Source organism: Vidua chalybeata, chromosome 19 (genome assembly GCF_026979565.1).
Source record: "Vidua chalybeata isolate OUT-0048 chromosome 19, bVidCha1 merged haplotype, whole genome shotgun sequence".
Taxonomy (NCBI): Eukaryota; Metazoa; Chordata; class Aves; order Passeriformes; family Viduidae; genus Vidua; species Vidua chalybeata.
The window spans coordinates 553,335-574,091 of NC_071548.1; the positions used below are offsets into that span (position 1 = coordinate 553,335).

Below are 20,757 nucleotides of genomic sequence, written 5' to 3' on the forward strand. Positions count from 1 at the left end.
TTTCTTGAGACACGGGAGCCGTGTTAGGGAAGAGCCCCAGACTCAGGGTCACCAGCAGTGGCCCCTGTGTCTGCCACGACACAAAACTATCCCTGGAACTCTGCGTTTGTCTCGTTTTGGAAGTGCCATTTGGAGAAAGGCCTCAGAAACTGCTCTTTCCTCGCCTCTCGGTTTTTTCCAATCACCTCTCCGGGATTTTGGGAAGCTCCCTGATGTCACTCTGCTGTTTATTGGTTTGGAGGGTTTGAAATGTCCTGCTCTTTTCCTTTGTGTGTGTTTGTAACCTCCAGGGGAGGCTTTTCCTGAGCCCTGGGATCAATCCTGTCCTCTCCTCCTGAATCAAAGCAGCCCCAGCGCTGAGGGTCCCTCACGGGGGGCAGAGCAAAGAGTTTGAGGCAGCACAAACAAGAGGCACTTTGATCTAAAACCAGCGAAAAATAAACCCAGCAACAAAGAGCAGTGGCTTGGAAATGGAATAAAACCTTTCAGCAATGACATCCTGACCCTGGGAGATCAACAGCACCTCTGAAACGGTGTGAAAATGAAACATGGGGGGAAATGGACTGAAATACACACACACACAAAAAAATACTACTATAAAATAAAAAAAAATTAAAAATAATAAAATATACTACTATAAAAAATAACAAAATATACTACTATAAAAAATAATAAAATATACCACTATAAAGTAAAAAAATAATAAATATACTATTGTAAAATAAAAAATTAAAGAATAATAATAAAAGATACTACTATAAAATAAATAATTAATAATAATAATAAAGTATACTACTATAACATTAAAAATTAAAAATAAAATATACTACTATAAAACAAAAAATTAAGAATAATAATAAAGTATACTACTATAACATTAAAAATTAAAAATAAAATATACTACTATAAAACAAAAAATTAAGAATAATAATAAAGTATACTACTATAACATTAAAAAAATTAAGAATAAAATATACTACTATAAAATAAAGGACTTTAAAACTCAAATGTTTTGTCAGATGTGAGTGCCCCACACTCAGCAAAGCTTTTGGCTGGCCCTGCACTGCTCCGTGCCTCATTTCCCATCTTCCAGCAGCACCTGCCAAGCCCTTGGAAAGCAGGCAGGTGTTTGCACAGAGGAAAAAGGGGGCGTGAGGGGTGGCTCGGGGGCACTTCCTTGGCTCCCCCTCCCCAGCCCGGGGCTCAGCATCACCCACCTGAGCTGTCCATGGCCGGGCTGGGGCTGCAGCTGGCGGGGGAAGAGCGCAGAGCTCCTCACGGCGCTCGGGCATGGCCTCGCAGCCGGGACGGTGCCTGCGCGGAATGGGAACACGCTTGGCTCAGCTGGGCTGGAGATGGGGCTCGGGATGAGCCTGGGAGAGCACAAAGGCACCGGGAGCCCGCGGGAGCCCCAGCGCTGGGCACAGGAGGGGATTGGGGCAGAACCCCCAGCTCGGAGCTGCTGGCACCGCCAGTCCCGGAGCCGGAGCTGCTGCTGGGCGAGCGCCGCGCTCCGCGGAGCTCGGGAGACGCCCGGTCCGCCCTCGGGCTCCTGCCGGAGGAAGCAGCAGCTAAATGCGGCTGAAGGTGTCGGTGGCTTCCCACATCCGCATCCTCCTGGCGCTGCGGGGGCGGGCGCTGCCCGCCTGCCACGGCTTCCAAATTTAGCAAAGACCGACGTGAGCTCGGCCTGCCCGAGGAACTCTGCTTCTCCTGGCTGCTCCAAAAGGCTCCTTTTCCTCCCTGGCAGCGAGAAGCAGCTGAGGCTGAGCCCCCGGCGCACTGCTTGCTCCCAGTGCTTGGCTCTGCCGGGAAAATCCAGCACAAAGAGACAAAAGTGGTCCCCAGCACGCTCAGAAACCAGAACGCTGCCCAGGGGAGCACAGGCAGGTGTCGTGGGAGAAGAGGATGAAAGAACAGGCACAGGAACAGGCTCTGAGCAACAGTGGGGTCAGGCAGGGCCCTGCCAGGCTCCAGCCACTGCTTCTCCCTCGGCCAGGACCAGCACAGGAACCCAAACGAGCAGAAATTCCCCCTTTTCCCTGGGAATGTTTCTGATCAGCACAAGAACCCAAACGAGCAGAAATTCCCCCTTTTCCCTGGGAATGTTTCTGCCCAGCACAGGAACCCAAACGAGCAGAAATTCCCCCTTTTCCCTGGGAATGTTTCTGCCCAGCACAGGAACCCAAACGAGCAGAAATTCCCCCTTTTCCCTGGGAATGTTTCTGCCCAGCACAGGAACCCAAACGAGCAGAAATTCCCCCTTTTCCCTGGGAATGTTTCTGCCCAGCACAGGAACCCAAACGAGCAGAAATTCCCCCTTTTCCCTGGGAATGTTTCTGCCCAGCACAGGAACCCAAACGAGCAGAAATTTCCCCTTTTCCCTGGGAATGTTTCTGATCAGCACAAGAACCCAAACGAGCAGAAATTCCCCCTTTTCCCTGGGAATGTTTCTGACCAGCACAGGAACCCAAACGAGCAGAAATTTCCCCTTTTCCCTGGGAATGTTTCTGACCAGCACAGGAACCCAAACGAGCAGAAATTCCCCCTTTTCCCTGGGAATGTTTCTGCCCAGCACAGGAACCCAAACGAGCAGAAATTTCCCCTTTTCCCTGGGAATGTTTCTGATCAGCACAAGAACCCAAATGAACAGAAATTCCCCCTTTTCCCTGGGAATGTTTCTGCCCAGCACAGGAACCCAAACGAGCAGAAATTTCCCCTTTTCCCTGGGAATGTTTCTGATCAGCACAAGAACCCAAACGAGCAGAAATTCCCCCTTTTCCCTGGGAATGTTTCTGACCAGCACAGGAACCCAAACGAGCAGAAATTCCCCCTTTTCCCTGGGAATGTTCCTGCCCAGCACAGGAACCCAAACGAGCAGAAATTCCCCCTTTTCCCTGGGAATGTTCCTGCCCAGCACAGGAACCCAAACGAGCAGAAATTCCCCCTTTTCCCTGGGAATGTTTCTGCCCAGCACAGGAACCCAAACGAGCAGAAATTTCCCCTTTTCCCTGGGAATGTTTCTGATCAGCACAAGAACCCAAATGAACAGAAATTCCCCCTTTTCCCTGGGAATGTTTCTGCCCAGCACAGGAACCCAAACGAGCAGAAATTCCCCCTTTTCCCTGGGAATGTTTCTGACCAGCACAGGAACCCAAACGAGCAGAAATTCCCCCTTTTCCCTGGGAATGTTCCTGCCCAGCACAGGAACCCAAACGAGCAGAAATTGCGCCGGTGCCCTGGGACGTTTTCTGCCTGCTGTGCTCCCCGAGGGTGAGGGCACAGCTGCTCTGCCCTGGCTGTGCCCATCCCAGGCCCAGCAGGGCACGCAGGGATGATGCCAGCCCAGAGGAAGGGGGGCAGCAGAGCCCCCCTCCAGCCAGCCTCTCTGTGTGCCACAGCTCCCCTGAGAGGATCCCTGGCACGAGGGTCGGGAGCTGTGCCCATTTCTGGGCATGGACCCTGCCCTGGTGCCAGCCCCTGCTGGACTCAGCCCCTTTCCCTGGGAACCCCTCCCCGCTCCCAGAAGGCTGGGGAGGCTCCCTGACCCACACCAGGAGGGTTCTCTGCTCTCTGTCCCCCTCGTCCCCCTGGATCTCCTGCCTCCCCTGCAGCAGACACGAGGCACAGCTCATCCCATAACCGGGTGTTTTGCTGTCTGCCAGCTCAGCAAGACCAGAGCCTTCTCTGCATTCATCCCACTTCTTTGCAGAGCTGCAAATCTCCGCTTCCTCTCTACAATTCTTAAAATACCCATGGCATCAGCTGGATTTTATTCCTTTTGCAGGGAGAAAAATGAAAAAGGAAGGGAAAGAAGAGAAGTCGCAATTCTCCCTTCAGGTTTCAATATTTCTGAGATTCATGGAACAAAAACCCTAAATGACCCCAAAGCCGCCTTTCCCAAGAGTTTGGGGCAGTTTTGGGGAACAACTGGCTCTATTCTTAAAAATGCAGGACTTGGCAGTGAAAGTGCAGCTCACCCTGGACCCTGGCAGATAAATTCATGGGTTAAAGGGAATTGCAGGGTTAAAGGGAATTGCAGGGTTAAAGGGAATCCTCCTGTTCCAAACTGCAGGTGCTGGAGACAGAGCAGGACCTGGCTGAGCACGGGGTGCTGAGCACCCCACAAACCCTCCTCAGCCCCTCCTCTGCAGGGCAGCAGCCCGGGGGGCTGCAGTCTGTACCAGTGCTCTATCTCAGCCCAGCTAATCCCAGGTGAAGCTCTCTCCCATTTTGGGATCCTCCAGCCTCTGCCTCCTCTCACCTCTGCATCCTCCCCCTGCTCATCCCACGGAAGCTCCTTCCTCCTAAGCAGGGATCGCCGTTTGCTCAGGCCCAGCTGTGCACAAGGAGATTGTCATTGTCACCTCCCGCCAGGTTTGTCTCTTCCCTAATCCTTACAGGCAGGGAGGAACACTGAGGACAGCCCCCCCCAGTGCTGGGGACACCACCCAGAGTGCTGGGGACACCCCCCCCCAGTGCTGGGGACACCACCCAGAGTGCTGGGGACACCCCCCCCAGTGCTGGGGACACCACCCCAAGCACCCTCTCCCTTCTCTCAGGGCTGATCATGAGCACCAAGGACACTGTCACCAGGGGGGTTCCAGCAGGTCAGACATCACCCTGGTGGCCTTTGGGCACGTCTGGAGGGTCCAGGGCAGCAGCAGGTACAGCCAGCAGGTCACTGTCCCCACGGGGTCATGGGTCCCCTCACAGAGCCCGGGCTGGGCTGCTCCACGGAGGAGGATCCACGTTCACTCAGCCCTCGGTAGAGGAGCAGCCCATCCCTGCAGGAGAGCACAGCCCCGTCCCCAGAGAGGGGCACTTCCCTCCCAGCGCCGTGGCAGGGGTTGAAGCTCAGCCCTTGCGGTGAGGCTGAAAATCCCCCTGAGGGATGGGGAAGGTGAGTCGCGTCAGCCCCACCGTGGTGACTCAGGCTGTCCCCTGGAAACGTGGGGCTGCACCGGCTCCCCAAAGACCTCCTGCTCTGCCTCACAGGCTACTACACTGCTGGGAATCACCAAACCCCAACCTCCCCCCCGCGACCAGGTGAAACACGAGAGGCACAGAAACAGCTGAAGCGAGGCAGAAATAGCTGAAGCCACGAAAGAAAACCCAACCCCAAACCCTTGGGTGGTGGGAGCTGGGCTGGCAGCAAGCGAGGCTGCCCTGGGAAGCTCCAGCACGTCCAGGATCCTCTCTCTGCACCCCGTAAATACCTGGAGCTGGGCTGGCCACAGCCAGCCTGGGCCATGTCCCTGTCCCCCTCCCCGCCTGCCCAGGGACAGCGGAGCCCCAGCGGGACACGGAGCACATCCCCTCGCTCTCTCCCAGTTCTATTTATCCGCTCCAAAGCCACCTCCCCACGCCTCCTGCAGCCCGTGCTCAGTTACAGACTCACGGCCCGGGCACGGCTGATCGTCAGCTCCAGCGCAGAGAGAGAGAGAGAGAGAAAGCCGCGCCTCGCACGGGCACGGAGAGCGGCTCTGCCCGCTCCCCGTCCCACCTCACGGCCGCCCCGGTGCCAGCCCTTCCCTCCCCGCCGCAGCCCCGGGCGGCTCCCCGAGCAGGGAGGGTCGCAGATACCATCGGCAGCGTGAGCGCGGGTCCAGCGCCGGAGCGTCCTGCGGGAGCGGCGGGCAGCGCTCAGCCCGAGGGGAGCCGCGTGGGCTCAGGGTCGTCACGGCACGGCAAATGGCCTGGGGACAGCCCCAGCCCGCCCGCCGCGGGCCGCCCTCCCCCGTGTGCCCGCCGTTCCTGCGGGCGAGGCTGGTTCTGAAAGCGGCGCACCAGAGCCTGGCACGGCTCCCGGCTCCCGGCTCCCGGCTCCCGGCTCCCGGCTCCCGGCTCCCGGCTCCCGGCTCCCGCCCCGCCCGTGCCGCCGGGAGCCGGCACGGCTGGAGCACGGGCTGGGCTGGGCTGGGATGGGATGGGTTGGGCTGGGATGGGATGGGATGGGATGGGATGGGATGGGATGGGATGGGATGGGATGGGATGGGATGGGAGCCGGAGCGGGATGTGGTGGCTGAAGGACCGTGCCCCCCAAGTCACTCTGGGGATGTGACATTGCATCCTCTGGGCTGCCCCAAACTGCAGCTGGCAGCTCCCAAATGCTGAGAAACGGCTCCAGCAGCATCCCTGACACCCCTTAACCCCCTACACCCTTTAATACCTTACACCCCTAGTCCCTTAACCCCTTACATCCCTCACAGCCTCACCCCTGGAGCTGCAGGGGACCCCAGCAGAGGCAGATGCTGTGTCCTGTTTGTCCCCTGCTCTCAAAGCCTGTCCGTCTGCCAGTGCAGCATGCTCTGCTCCTGGCCTGCATGCCGAGCTCCAGCTGCACAGCCAGGTAGGAAAGCAGGAAAAGGCAGCTCTCCCTCCTCCGGCCCTCCTGGCTGTCCTGGCCACAGCAGCTCCCGGCTCCCCTGAGGACCCTGGCCAAGGATAAACAGCCAGGGCAGGGGCTGCTCCTCTCCCTCCCATCAGCTGCTCCAAGGGCTCTCAGTTCAAACGAAAACTGGGCAAAAGTTTGGGTACGAGACTCAAACCCCACGGAAAGATGCCCTACCTCCTTCCTGGCCCCTTTGGGCACGCTGCTGGAGTGGACACGCCTGCAGGAGAGCTGGGAGTGCCCCACGTGCTGGGGCCCCCTCCTGCTCTCATTTCCAGTTTTAACTCCAGCCCTGGCAGAGCTCTGGTTCCAGCAGCTCTGAGATGAAAGCAGATGCTCTCCCTCGTGCTCTTACTGCCAAGGAAGAGAATCTCGAGCCCAGACTCGGCTTCCCAGCATCTCCTTGAGGCTCCATTTGCCTGCTGGCTGCTCGGGGAAGGCACAGCCCTGCTGGGGGGTCCTGCCCACGGAGGGGGAGAGCACGGACGGCTCTTGGGGCCAGTTCAGGAGTGAAAGTCCTTCACTGGCCCTGCAGTGAGTGTTCATCAAAGGCACGAGCCCCCAGGCCTTTGCCTTTGCTGTGCAAGTCCAGCGGCTTCCTGGACACCACCGACTGCTTGGAGACTTCCTTGCCAACGTCACATTTCATTCTTCCTAAGGAAAGGAAGGAGTTTTCCGGAAACAGCAGCTTTTTAGATTTAGCATCTCTTTCCATCCCCAGAGTCGGCTTTGGAAAAACAATCACAAGGAAAAAATAGGCGTGATTTGAAAGCCACTGCCAGGATTGTGCTCACAAACAGCCCGGGCAAGCACTGTCCACCTGAGGGGGAATAAAAGCAGGGAGAGCTCAGGCTACCAAACGTGGCCCACCTGGGAGTGGCCAGGCTGTTTCCTGGGGTGGGAGGGGCTGTGGGGTGGCGCAGCTGCTCCGCGCCTCCCTCCAGAGCCATTCCCCGGGCAGGACTGTCACCAGCGCGGTCACTGGGACAGCCCTGCACTGTCACACACATCTCTGTGTCACCGGCTGGGACAGGGCAACGTCCCAGTGCCCGGCTCTGTGCAGGGCCCAGGACTCTGCTCTCCATTCCCCGGCCTCTGCCGGCACCTGCCCTCAGGTGGCCACGGCGGAGGTGACCTGGGGAGGGCAGGAAGAGAATGACAGGAAGAGGGCGACCAGAGTGACTACAGCACGCTGTGCGTGGCACCCAACCCCGTGGGCAGCAGGTGCCCGGGCTGGGGGCGCTCTCTTGGCACCGTGGGGACAGAGCGATGTGACAGCTGCGGGCAGGGAGGGCACAGAGAAGCCCTTAGCAAGGAAGGGATGAGGGTTTAGGGTTGCACCAGGACAACGAGGTCAAAAAAGGGATTTAATTACAGGGCGCAGGCACCAACAGCCCTCTCTGCTTTCAGTGAGCTCCCCAAAACTCCAGTCTGGCCTGAAGAGCTACAGCACCCTGTCCTCAATCACACCCGGCCCAGCAGAGATCCTGCAGCAGCTCCTTTAACCCTCAATCACACCCAGCCCAGCACAGGTCCTGCAGCAGCTCCCCTGCCCCTCAGTCACACCCGGTACAGGTCCTGCAGCTCTCCCTGCCTGGAGAGCTCCCATGGGAGGGAACAGCATCCCCAGGAGGTAAATGGTCACGGGGAGGTGGCTCTGAGCCGCCCTGGATGCCGAGGAAAGCGCTCAGGGCAGGAGGACTAAGCCCTGCCTGCGGCAGACTTGGCTCACGTGCATTTGTTCGCAGCTCGCCCCGAGCACGCAGATTTTTGCTTCCTTTCTGGACGGGGCCGCGCTCTCTGCTCGTTATCGCCGCTGCCATCGCTCTTTATTGCCCTGTCACCGCTGCTCGGGGCCCCAGGGGACAGCCGAGGCGCCGGGACAAGGCCGCGGAGCCGGGCAGCCACAGGACTGCACACACAGCCAGTGCCAGCATCACCCCCGGCCGTGCCAACATCCCCAGCACAGCCCCCCGGGCACGGGGAGCCCCGGGGGTGGCCGGGGTGGCACTGGGCAGCTGACTGTCCCTGGCAGCTGTTGTTCCGCACAGAACAAAGCGCAGCAGCAGGGGCTGGTGCCAGGCAGCCCCCGGGATGGGGTGGAGCTCACTCCTCACTCACTCCTCACTCACTCCTCACTCACTCACCCAGCCGGGCCGGGCTGTCCCGGGCCGTGCGGGGCTGGCACGGGGCCGGAGCAGCGACACCAAACCGAGCCCGCCCGGTGCCCGCTCCGGGGCTCGGGCAGCAAGGGCTCCGCTCTCCCGCCGGGAACAGGCTCCAGGGCCACCCCCTGCCCAGCAGGATCCCGCCGGTTGGCAGGGGAGCTGGCACTGCTGCTCCTTCAGCCGCGCATTCCCGATCTCCTGCAGCACCGCGGCTCCCTCCCCTCGTCCTTCCCGGGAAAAGGAACGGCTCTGCCCCCAGAACCCTTCCAGGTTCTGTCAGCCCTGGCACCCAGCGCTCGTGCAGACGGTGCCAGTGCCCAGACAGAGCCCTCGGCAGTGCCAGAGCAGCCCCGAGAGCGGCGGGGCCGCTCAGGGCAGCGGGGGCACGGCACTGGCACAGCATTCCCCACGGCCGGAGCCGGGGCACCGCGCCCTCCGGGGCTCTTACCTTCCTCAGGCGGGGCTCGGGGGGCCCAGGGAGTCGCAGCCCCCTCCGAGGGCCCGGGGGGCACAGCAGGGTCCCGCGGGGGACATCGGGCAGGGGCCGCGGGTGGCGGCGGAGCCCCGGCGGCTCCCGGGCTCTGCAGCCGCTTCAAAGCGCGCAGGGCAGAGGGGAAGCGCCGAGTTATTTCGAGACAACTTCCTCTTTGGCGGAGAAGTCCCGCGGTGACAGAGCTGTCCCCGTGCGCGTCTCTGTCGCCCGGCGCTCTCCGGACGGGCGGGAGCGGGGAGGGAGGCTCAGCCCTGCCCTGGGTGCGGTCCCCTCGGAGCAGGTCGGGCTGCTCGGGATGAGTCTGTGAGCCTGGCACCGCCCCTGGCACCGGCCCCGGCCCTGGCACAGCCCCTGCTGTGCTGCCAACCGCCCCGGACGGGGACAATCCCTGCACTGCTGCCGCCCAGGGAGGCAGGGGGGGCCAGGATGCTCACACCTCCCCTCCAGCGCCGCTCCGGGACACCAGGAGTCCCTCCAAGGACACTTTTGCAGCCGCCCGCTCCAGGCCCGGTGTTTGTGTCCCTGGCAGCGCCTCCCGCCCGCAGCATCTCCCACATCTGCTTTTGCTCAGAGCCCTGCTGCCAGCTCGGGATGCAGCCCGGGCAGGGAGGGCCGGCCCCTCTGGGATGTGTTCCCGGAGCAGTTTGGCGCTGCCCTGAGCGAGCCTGCAGCGGGTCTGGCCGTGCTCAGCAGGGTGTCATTGTCACCACGCGTGACTCAGTGGCAGGAGAGCAGGGCTGAGACCCCGGCCCCCAGGTGAGGCTGCTCAGGGCTGCCGGGCTCCGGTGGTGCCCCGGCGCTGGCTGCAGGCCGGGATCTGTTTGCAGGCTGGCACAGTCCCGGGCTGGCACACGGGAGGGCTGTGGGGACACGGCAGACCCAGCCCAAATATGGAGATGAGCGCTGCTCCCCGTGGGATGTGGGGCAGGGCGGGATGAGCCCCCAGCCCTGCCAGCCTGGCAGCTGCTGGAGCCCTGTGTGCCCCGGGCTGTGCTGGGCACAGTGCCCAGGACAGCCCCATGCCAGGGGCCAGCCTCTCCAGCCAGCGACTGCCACGGCCAGAGCTGTCCCCAGCTGTGGCCAGGGCCGTGCTGGATCAGCCCCTCGGCCCAGCTGGTACCCAGAGCAGGGTCGGAGGTGCCGAGCTTTGCTGGAGGAGTGGTTTGGGGAAGAAAATCCTTCCGGAGGGAGCGTGGGAGCTGCAGCTGACGCTGCATCACTTCCCATCCCTTTTGCACGAGGAAAAGCCTTAGGTACCGCTCCGTACCTGGGCCCCAGGTTTAAAAATAACCTCCTTCCTTCCTGAGGGGACAGAAAGGCAGGAGGAGGCAGCTCAGGCTGCCTCCAGCTCAGGCCTCCCTCGCCGTCAGCTCCCTCTCGCTGCGCTGGTGCCGAGCCCCGCATCCCCTTCCCCAGCCCCGGCCGGAGCCGCCCCGCGGGCAGGAAGGCTCCGGGAGCGGCGGCAGCAATGAAAACATCCTCGTTCCTCGTTCCCCCGGGCACACACGGGACTGTTCGGCCCTGCCAGGGTCACAGTCAGCGCCTTCAAGAGCCGTGGGGAAGGTTTGGGGTGTCGCTGCTCAGTAGAGCGTTGTCCCGTGCCTGTCCCCCTGTCCTGATGCCACCTCTGTCTGTCCCTCCTCAGCAGGAGTTTCCCAGCGTGCAGGAGCTGTGGCACGGGCAGGACTCTCCTGTTTGCCATGCAAATTCCAGAGGGAAGAGGCTCTGGCAGGGCTGGGCTGGGCCCGGGCTCCGCAGGTGAGCTCTTGCTTTGCTGCTCCCGGAGATCTGCACTCCTCTGGGCACTGCAGGCCCCAACCCTTCACCACCCCCCATTTTGCCCTAGAACTGGACTCCACTCCCCTGCACAGAGAAGGGGGAGGACACTGCCCACAGCACACACCCAGCATCCGCTCATCGGCGCCGAGTTTGGGATCCAAACCCAAAAATCCATCGCACTGAAGGCTCCTGCTGGGACCCTTCAGCCTCACCTTCCCCCTTCCCATCCCTGTCACAGCACCACAAACCCTCCCCCTACTCTGGGGCCACATCCTTGTGGCAGCCCCTGGAAGGGGCAACAGAGGTTGGTTCCCCATATTTTCTGATGTCATTAAACACCAAAGCACAGCTGAGAGAAAGCCTCAGAGCAGCACAGGGAACTGCTGAATTCCCCCAGATAACATCAGCTCCTGGCCGCAGAGGGAGGAAGAGCCAGGTATGACCCTGCTCACACAAAGCCTTCAGTCAGAAGACTGGGGAAAAAAAGGGAAGAACCAAACTGAAGCAGAGAAAGAACCTCTTGTGTGGCAGGCCAGGGACAAAGCAGCCCTTTGTCCCTGCAAACGCTGTGCTCTGGGATTTGCAGGTATTTTGGAGCCCTATCTGGCCACTCCTGTGCATGGGTGGGGTGCAGGGAGGTTTTGAAGCAGTTGGAATCTTCCTCGGATGGAAAAACTGTCTCCTGATACTCCGAGGGCTGGAGCCCCTCTGCTCTGGAGCCAGGCTGGGAGAGCTGGGGGTGCTCACCTGGAGAGGAGAAGCTCCAGGGAGAGCTCAGAGCCCCTCCAGGGCCTGAAGGGGCTCCAGGAGAGCTGGAGAGGGACTGGGGACAAGGGATGGAGGGACAGGACACAGGGAATGGCTCCCACTGCCAGAGGGCAGGGCTGGATGGGAGACTGGGAATTGGGAATTGTTCCCTGGGAGGGTGGGCAGGCCCTGGCAGGGGGTGCCCAGAGCAGCTGTGGCAGTGCCAGGGTGGCAGTGCCCAGGGAGCAGCGAGCAGAGCCGTGGCTGTTTCTCCTCCCCTAACGCTGGGTTCCTATTTCGGGCACCGCCCGCACCCTCCGCGGCCAGGGCAGGCCGGGCCCGCTCCCGCTGCGCTGCTCAGGGACGCTTTGCTTTCCCCGCCCTCCCGAGGCTCTTTAATCACGGAGCCCGGGGCAGGCGAGGGCCCGAGGGCAGCAGGGGGCTTTGGCCAAAGCAAGCGGAGCTGCCCGAGCCCCGCTCCTGCCCCGCGGGGAAATGCCCCGGCAGAGGGCCAGCCCCGGCCCCGGGCGATTCCTGCACGCTTTGGAAGGGAGCAGGTCACAAACCAAACTCTTCTGATGCTGCGGCTCTATTTTCCACCCTGGCCTTCAGCCCAGCTCTATTTTTAGTCCAGCTCCAGCAAATATAGAAGATGAGGGGATGTGGGGAGAGGGAGAGCCAAGCAGACAGCGTGGTGGCATTGAAGTTGCCTTTTTCATTTCTCTACACTGACTCATCTCCAACACTTTTTTTTCCAAGGAAAAATAATCATACTAAGGAGATAAAAAGATGGTAATAATAAACCATGGAGTGTTCCAAGTCTGGGCAGCACCTCAGGATGTCCTGTGAGGGTGGAAAACAGCATTTCATTGATAAAGACTCTGCAGGTTCCACCTGCAGGTTAATCCCAGGTCACCCACCTGTGAGCAGGACACTTTGGAGCACCTGAAGGAGAAATCCCGGTGCTGTGGTGAGTCCTGGAATTGTCTCTGCCAATGACTCTGAACCTTTTCCTGCCCCCAGGTCAGTTCCTCTGGGGAGATTTGGAGCCTCCTCCCCTGCCTCCCCCACCCACCCAGGGATTCCTTGACCCAAACACTGCTCCTGTACTGGAAATAAATCAACTTTTAATATTTTACAATTACTTTAAAAGTTCTCTGCACGGTATTTTACAGATCAGCACAGACTTTACACAGATTTGCTGAGGCTACACAAATGTACAAAAACCACCCCAAAGAACCCTGGAATTCTCTCATTTCCAGAAAGCATCAGAGGTCAGAACCTTCGCCAGGATTATGAGTCCCTGGAGTTTGTGCTTGGTTTTCTCTATGGGATGGAAATTCTCTTCTCCAGGATTGTTGTAGGGCCAGCTGAACCCAGAGGGATTTGTGTCCTGGCATGGGTTTGGCCACGGATCCCAAGATCCCAAACCCAGCGTTTGACAGGACAAGGTGCTGGTTTGAAGGGAACAACCCCCTGCCAAATTCCAGCCCCGCTGGAGAGAACACCACAAAGCTGCGTGGGGAAGGAAAAGTCGGAGAGAAAACCTTTCCCAAGTGCGTGCAAAGAGCCACTACACCCCGATTCTGATCCCTGGAGCCTAAAAGAGCGCTGGGGAGGAGCGCCCAGGCATCCCGTGAGGAGGGACAGCCCAGCAGGGCGGGCAGTGCCAGGGTCCCTGCCCAGCACGGACTCTGCTCCGTGCACCTGGAGAAGCTGGGTGCTCCTGGAGGCCCTGTGAGGCCAGCGAGGTGGATCCTTGCTGGGAGAGCAACCTGGCTCTGCCCTGGGGTGGGGCCAGGGCTCCTGCTCATGCCCAAGGGAGGTTTCAGCCCCCAAGGGGCTTCCCTTGGATCCCCAGGGCAGCGCCAGCCTGGGCCGGTGGATTCGGGCAGGAGGGGGAAGCGCAGGGGCCTCAGGAGCGCGGGCACATCTCGGGTTTCCTCACCTCTGGCCCTGGCAGGAGCTGCAGCCAGAGCTGCTGAGGACACCAGGGAGCACCTCGGGGACCTCGGCACACAGCCCTGGCCCAGGCCAAGCTGTGCCCAGCAATGGCACAGCGGGAGCAGAAGGTGCCCAGCAGCCAGCGGAGCCGGGAGCAGAGCCAGGGGCACAGCTGGGATCCCCCAGCACTTCCAGCAGGGATGGGGGAATGCAGCAGACAAACCTGGCCCCCACTCTGCTGGGGCACCTGCGCCCCCAGGAGCTTCCCTGGCAGGCTGGACCTCAAGGGACACGGCTGCTGTGCCACCAGGCTTGGGGACAGCGCCAGGAGCTCAGCGGGGCCTGCTTCCTGTAGGATCAAGGGACCCCCTGGACTGACCCCACTGTGGCTGAGCCCTGCAGCCCCCAGCAGGGCCAGGGCTCCCCTCCAGACACATCCAGGGAACACAGAACATTGGGATCAAGCTCCTTCGAGCCTGCAGCAGACAATGAGCTCTTGTGCTGCCAGCACCACGACAATCCCCAAAACCCACCCAGAAACAGCCCGAGGCTTTTCCAGTCTTACTTCTTTGCCCATAGGGTCACATTACCCCTAAATATCCTCAAATATTGCACCTTTCTGTACCTACAGCCTTGCACAGAGGGGGGAGAGGTTGGAATGTTTGTGGGGGGGAGGATCTCAAATCCTGCTGTCACTGCAGGTGTCACTCGCTGGGTTTGGAGCTGAGGCCCTCTCCAGCAAATGTCACTCTGCAGGTGGGCCCTGAGGCAATCCTGGTGCTTTCCCCAGTGCTTCCCTCCCTGCTGGGAGTCCAGCACAGCTCCTGATGGATTTCCAGCAGCTACTGAGGGCTCAGCCCTGGGCTGGCTCCGGCACACAGTGCTGGGAGCAGGATGCACGAGCAGGGGCCGGACTGGGAGTACAGCTCAGTGCTGGAATCCTGCAGGAATTGGGAATTCCTCTCCTGGGCGCACAGGAAATACATGGATGCACCAGCAGCTGTCCTGGCCCTGGGATGGCCTGTTGCACTCAGCTCCCTGGGACACAGCCAGCCCGTGCTGCAGGCTGCTCTCTGCTTCCCTGCAGGACACCCGACCTCCAGAAGGGAAGGGAAACCTTGAGAAACCTGTCCCCATCCCAAAAAACTGTCCTGAGCATCCTCAACCTGTCACAGGTGAAATTCCACCAGGACCTGGGTTGGTATTTCACCAGCACCATGGGATCTGTAACTGCCGTGCACTGACAGACACCTGACAGCCCAGAGCCGAGGACATTCCTTTTCCCAAATATCCCCATGAGCTCACCCTTCCCCACAGCCCACTGGCACCGTTTTCTGGCAGGGAATATCCCTGTCCCTGCCCTGCCCTGCCACCGGGTGTTGGCATCTGCTGATCCACAGGAGATAGCCAGGAATCGCCTGAGGAGCCCCCAGAGACGCCGGAGCATAACGATCCCATTTCCCGAGGAGGGGCTGAGCCTGGAGCAGGAGCAGCTCAGCCCCCACTCTGCAGCTGCAGGAGCTCCTGGACAAGCAGGGCTGGGTGTCCTTTTCCTTCTCCCGAGCCTGCACTGGTGTGGGACGGCGTCTGGCCTGGAGGGACGCGGCTCCTCTAGGGCAGGGCCCCACTGAAGGTGGCAATGGGCAAACACAGCAGGGAGTGGAACTCGGAGGGGTCCTGGGGAGCCACAGGGGACCCCCTCGGTGCCAGGGGGTCACAGTCCCTGGGCTTGTAGCACACGGAGATCTCACACCTGCAGGGGAACACCAGGAACAACCTCTGAGGGAAGCCTGGGCTGAGAACCCTCAGGGGCAGGGGAATGGGGCTGAGAGCCCAGAGGGAATGGGGCTGAGAGCCCAGAGGGAATGGGGCTGAGAGCCCAGAGGGAATGGGGCTGAGAGCCCAGAGGGAATGAGAATGGGGCTGAGAGCCCTCAGGGGCAGGGGAATGGGGCTGAGAGCCCTCAGGGGAATGGGGCTGAGAGCCCTCAGGGGCAGTGGGAATGGGGCTGAGAACCCAGAGGGAATGAGAATGGGAATGGGGCTGAGAGCCCAGCAGGAGCGGGGCTGGGGCTGCTGGGATCTGAGCAGGAGCATCCATCCAAGCTGAGCTCAGAGCCTGGGGCTCGGATGGATGGGTCAGGTTGCCCCATGCCAGCAGCTCTGGCTGCAGTTCCCACCTGGTCACGCTCTGCAGGATCTTCTGCTCATCCTGGTCCAGGCACACGGCGAAGGAGGACTGGACCCCGATGATCTGGGCCTTGTCCACTTTGATCTGGGACACGCTGATCTGCTGAGGGGAAAGGCTGGAGTGAGGGAGCTGCTGCCTCAGTGCCTGCCCTGGGCTGGGCAGGGGAGCTGGGGGCAGGACTGGGGGCAGCAGCAGCAAAGGGATGCCCCAGGGAGCTGCTCCCTCCAGCCCCGCTCCCCTCCCAGCTGGGCCAGGCCGACCTCATCTCCCCAAATGTAAAAGCCGCAGGGTTGGCTGGAGTTACCTGATTGAAACTTTTCTTGGATTTGGAGTTCTGCCTCTTGACCACCTCGGTCACGGTTAGGTTGAGACATTCTGTCTTCGAGGCTGCGAAAGAAGGAAGCTGCCATGGCCTGGGGCTCCGTGGGAACCCAAGTGGTCCCTGCACCTCTCCAAGCACCCCAGAACTGGAGCTCCAGCAGGACCCCACTGCTGGGGCAACGCACTGCAGTCCCAGCTTTCCTCCCCTCCTGCTGAACGTCCTCTCTAAGTCCAGCTGCCTTCCAAACACAGCGGGGGAGAACATTTAACCACCCTGGGCTGCACACAGGGAAGAACCATTGCCCGTCGCCGTGAGGACTCTGACCCTCCTGAGCCCACCTGGAGCCTCCTCTCCTGGAATTACAGTGACATCCTGTGGTCACACTGCTGAACCAGGGCACCGGATTGCTCTTGGAAGGACGGGGATCCACGGAGAGGTTTCTCCCCAGAGAGGAGCTGAGGGCACCCCTGATGCAAACCCTGAACTGGAGCAGGAACATCCAACTCAGCGTCCAGAGGGGGTGAGAAACCCATTCCTGATTTCTTTCTCTCCCAGGATTGGCTGCGTGGCTCCACGGATGGGGAGGGGCAGGAGGGACAGTGTGGAGCCCCACGGAGCCTGCAGGGATGTCTGTCACCCGTTCCCCTGATTATCCTGCTGACAAACACCTGCCAGGCACCAGGCACACGAGGAAAAAGGACCTAAACCCCCTCAGCTGTCTCAGAACTGGGCGTGTCTGATGGCCAAGCCAGCAGCTCTTAAGAACAAACCAAATACACGCATGGCCCAAGACCCTTGGAGCTTTTCAAAGGCTCCAAAGCTTGATTAGTGGGAAACCCGATTAGAACAAAGGCTTCTGAGGCCAAGGCAGGTGGCTGGGAGCTGTGTGTGAGCTGCAGGAAGGGACCCAGGCTGCAGCAGCAGCTGAGGGAAGCGTGTGAGGCAGGCTGCTGCGGATGCAGGACGAGCGCCTGGCCCTTGGTCCTGCTTCACCTAAAGAGTTTCACCTGCTGTGCCTCCTTGCTAAGCGTTGCTCTGGAAAGCATCACTCTGCAGTGACCATCCTGTGCTTGAGCCATCCCAGCCCCATCCCCAGCGGACGCTTTTCCAGCTGGAAGCTTTGGGACAGTGGGGCAGGACGTGTCCTTTGTCCCCGGTGTGGTGCTGAGGATTGGCACACACCCAAGGGCTGCAGCACAGCTGAGGGAACATCAGGAGACTCCCACGTGTCTCCTGCATTCCCACCTCCCTCATTTTCCAGCCGGGAGATCCACGCCACCCCCCCAGTGCCCCCCACCCTGCCCTGGGCACAGCCACCCCGTACCCACCGAGCTCCTCGTGCCTCCTGCAGGCCTTGCTGAGCTTGACGGACGTGCAGACCTTCTCCACGTCGTTCCAGTGGCTCCTGCCACTGGCAGCTGTCTGCAGGGAGCAGCCAGAGAGAAGCACACAGCCCCTTCAGCTTGGGAAAGGCCTTTCAGGTCAAGTCCAGCCCTAAATCTAACCCTGCCAAGTCCGTAAGCACCGACCCCACATCTTTTAAACACCCCCAGGGATGGTGACCCCAGCACTGCCCTGCGCAGCTGTGCCAGGGCTGGCAAGCCCTTTAGTGAAGAAATATTCTCCAATATCCAACCTAAACTTCCTGTGGTGCAGCTCGAGGCCGTTCCCTCTCCTCCTGTCCCTGTTCCCTGGCAGCAGAGCCCGACCCCCCCGGCTGTCCCCTCCTGTCAGGAGCTGTGCAGAGCCACAAGGTCCCCCCTGAGCCTCCTTTTCTCCGGGCTGAGCCCCTTCCCAGCTCCCTCAGCCTCTCCTGGGGCTCCAGCCCCTCCAGGTCCTTGCCACGAGTGTCCCAGAGCTGTCCCCAGCTCTGGAGGTGCCCCAGCAGTGCCAGCACAGACCTTGCTGTATGCGATCTGTAGTGTCAGTGGGATTGCTTCCCTGTCTCCATCTATTCCCAGCCTTTTGCTGCCTGGACCTGCGGGAAACAAGGAGCAAACGTCACACGGGGGCTTTTCATCGCCAGCCTCCCCTGGCTGCTGGTACAGCAGCACACCCAGGACTGCAGGAAGGGGAGAAGGGCTTGCTGAGCACGGCTGTGGGGCAAAAGGGCAGAACAGAGAAAAGGTGGCTTAAAACCTGCGGAAAACAAAGAATCCAGAGAGGAATTACGACACAGAAGCACTCTGCAGAACTGACAGTGGCTCTGGCTGAGCTGGTGCAGAGGGGTCAGAGCTCAGGGAAATCACAGAGCAGCTCCTGTTTGTTCAGGCAGATTTCTGCCCACCTTACACTAGCCCTGAAACACTGGGCCTGACACTTTCTGACTGGTTTTTCCCCCCTGGATGATTTTTTGCAGCGGTGAAGCGGTGCCAGACAAGCCAAGGGCAAACATTGGATTCAGCACTGGCGGTTTCATGGGTTGGGGGGAAGAACTCTTTGCCCAAGCCTGGTTTTGGGGGAGCAGGGAGGGCACAATTCATAGTGGAGGTCACAGCAAAGCCGCCGGCTGAAGCCACGAGGAGCGCTCAGGTGCAGTATTGGGGGCTGGCCATGAGGGGTCTGTGTGAGCCGCTCTTCACCGGAGCATCCCGGGCTGGAACTGCAGCCACGCGTCCCTGCCGCTGCTCTGCTCTCTTCAGATCACTAACGTTATAAATTCGTAACAATAAAAGTACAAAAAACGCCTCGCAGAAGGCTCCAAGCACACACACCCAAACCTGGCTTTGCCCAGCCAAACAAGGAGATGAAAAGAGGGATTTTGTCAATGACACTTCTGGACAAAGCACAAAGAGCAAGCAGTAGCAAGATAAAGAGCTGCATTTGGCAGGTGCTGATGAGAGGAAGGAAACGTGCTTGGAGGTGTTTTATTGTAAATCCATTCTAGAGTTCCGAGCAGCACAAACAATCGGGCATTGCCATGGTTTCACTCCTGGAGGGAATACAGAAGTGGGACGTTTCTCTCCCAAAGCAGAGAAGAGCTGTCTGGATCCCCGCTCAGCCTGGCTCAGACACCTCCTGCAGCCCAGGCTCCCCAGCCCCTCCTTCCCTCCCAGCCCTGCTTTCAGACCCCCGGGGAGCTGGGGGTGCAGAAGCAGCTACAGACCTGAGGCCTTGATGGCCCTCGTGGCTGCTGAGTGCCCCAGCTCCAGGGAGTGGATGAAGACCTCGGTCCTCTTCTCCCCCCCGATGAAGGTGAGCTGCCAGCGGGGACAAGAGGGACACGTGGGGGTGAGGGGACCCAGCCTGGCCAGGCAGCCTTCACCCCTCTCAGTCCCTAGGAAATGGGTCAGCTGGGGGAAATCCTTCCATGCTCTCAAAGCACCTTTCAGCAGCTGCCTGGGGTGGTGCCTGCCTTTAGCTGGACTTCAGACTGTTCGAACAGATCCCCAAAACAACCCAACCCCCTTGTTTTCACTTAAAACTCCACTGGGAAAAAAACCCACAGCGAGCCAACAGCAGGGTCTGGGAATTGCTTTGGGAGCACAAATCCTGCGTGGCTCTGCTCACCCAGCCCGGGTGCAGCTGGTCCCCAGGCAGAGCCCCAAAGCAGGGGCTGCACCCCCAAATTCAGCCGTCCCCAGCACACCTGCCCCAGGCACACAGCGAGGTGGGGAAAACTCGCCTCATGGAGGGGCTTGCTTTGGGAAGCAGAGCTCGGGAGGGATTCCAGCAGTGTGGAAAAGCTGGCAGCACTGCCAGGCACTGCTCTGTGCGTGGGGAGCTGCGCTGGGGTGGAAAACTGCTCGTGGGACTTCGTGGTCAGGGCAGGAGCTGCTCTCAGTCCTGAGCCAGGGCACCACGGACACCCAGGGGACCAGAGGGGACCGAGCTCCGCCTCGGCAGCACCTGGTGGCTGTGCCACACCCCCGGTGCTTCACAGGCAGCTCCTGGCCGGTGGCACAGGCAGGGCCTCCCCTCTTTTCCCTCTGCCCACCTCGGTCTGGTAGAGCTGCAGCAGCACGGGGCGCGTGGCGAAGCGGCAGTAGTAGAGGATCATGTCCGCCAGGATGGGCAGCTGCTCCCGGGAGTCCTCCTGGGGCTCGGCCTCGGGCTTGGCACACTGGGGTGGCAGAACGGGTCAGGAAGGTGGATGGGGCAGGTGGCACCTCCAGCCACAACTGCCCGCCCCACCCCGCTGGGGACGGGAAGCTCCCGCTGAGCCCCGGGAGCCCCACGTCCACCCCGTGTCCGTGTGGCACGGCAGAAGGCGCTCCAGACAGCTCCCTGGGGAAGGGGCACACCCCGGCCCGCCCGTGGCACACACGCACCTGGCACAGGACGCCCATGGGCAGGCTCATCAGCCCCAGGACGTTGCGCTCGTACCAGGGGTCCAGCAGGCCGATGTAGTGGGAGATGTCGTTGGTGCTGCTCTCCATCCCAGCCGGGGAGGGGTCCTGAAAGCGGACACTGGGGTCACCCCGAGGGCCCCCCTCAGCCCGCCCCACCTCCCACAGCACCCCCGGGCCGAGCAGAGCCGCGGGGACGCCGCGGGGAGGGCGCACCCACCTGTGCCCGGGGCGGGGGGTCCCCGAGGGGCGGCGAGGGGTGATGATGATGATGATGATGGTGCATCTGCGGGGTGGACGGAGGAGCGGCGCAGCTCCTCTTCACGGGCACGTAGAAGAACTGCAGCCTGAAGTACCGTGTCAGTGAGGGGCAGGAGCTCTCCTTGAGCCTGGGGAGGTGCAGAGGCGGCTGAGCGGAGCGGAGCGGCGGG

General features: G+C 60.7%; 2 protein-coding genes across 6 annotated transcripts in view; both read right to left on the reverse strand.

The window, feature by feature from the left end:
- PIK3R6 (phosphoinositide-3-kinase regulatory subunit 6) overlaps positions 1-9,298 on the reverse strand; it is a 29,130-nt gene extending 19,832 nt beyond the window's left edge. For 2 of the 5 annotated variants that reach the window (XM_053960524.1, XM_053960525.1), the window contains exons 1-2: positions 9,011-9,298; positions 1,218-1,314 (exon numbers count right to left, since the gene is read on the reverse strand). In XM_053960524.1, coding sequence (XP_053816499.1) covers positions 1,218-1,230 — 13 coding nt within the window. In that variant the 5' untranslated portion in view covers positions 1,231-1,314; positions 9,011-9,298. Of the gene's footprint in view, positions 1-1,217; positions 1,712-5,586; positions 5,672-9,010 lie in introns of those variants that run through there. The other 3 variants (XM_053960520.1, XM_053960522.1, XM_053960523.1) reach the window with 3 other exon arrangements.
- Positions 9,299-12,697: 3,399 nt separating this feature from the next.
- Positions 12,698-20,757, reverse strand: part of PIK3R5 (phosphoinositide-3-kinase regulatory subunit 5) — a 41,012-nt gene continuing 32,952 nt past the window's right edge. Inside the window, exons 11-19 of the mRNA XM_053960697.1 lie at positions 20,547-20,715; positions 20,309-20,434; positions 19,975-20,100; positions 19,144-19,237; positions 17,939-18,015; positions 17,366-17,459; positions 16,020-16,102; positions 15,705-15,814; positions 12,698-15,278 (exon numbers count right to left, since the gene is read on the reverse strand). Of these exons, the coding sequence (XP_053816672.1) occupies positions 15,137-15,278; positions 15,705-15,814; positions 16,020-16,102; positions 17,366-17,459; positions 17,939-18,015; positions 19,144-19,237; positions 19,975-20,100; positions 20,309-20,434; positions 20,547-20,715 (1,021 nt within the window). The 3' untranslated portion in view covers positions 12,698-15,136. The remainder of the gene's footprint in view (positions 15,279-15,704; positions 15,815-16,019; positions 16,103-17,365; positions 17,460-17,938; positions 18,016-19,143; positions 19,238-19,974; positions 20,101-20,308; positions 20,435-20,546; positions 20,716-20,757) is intronic.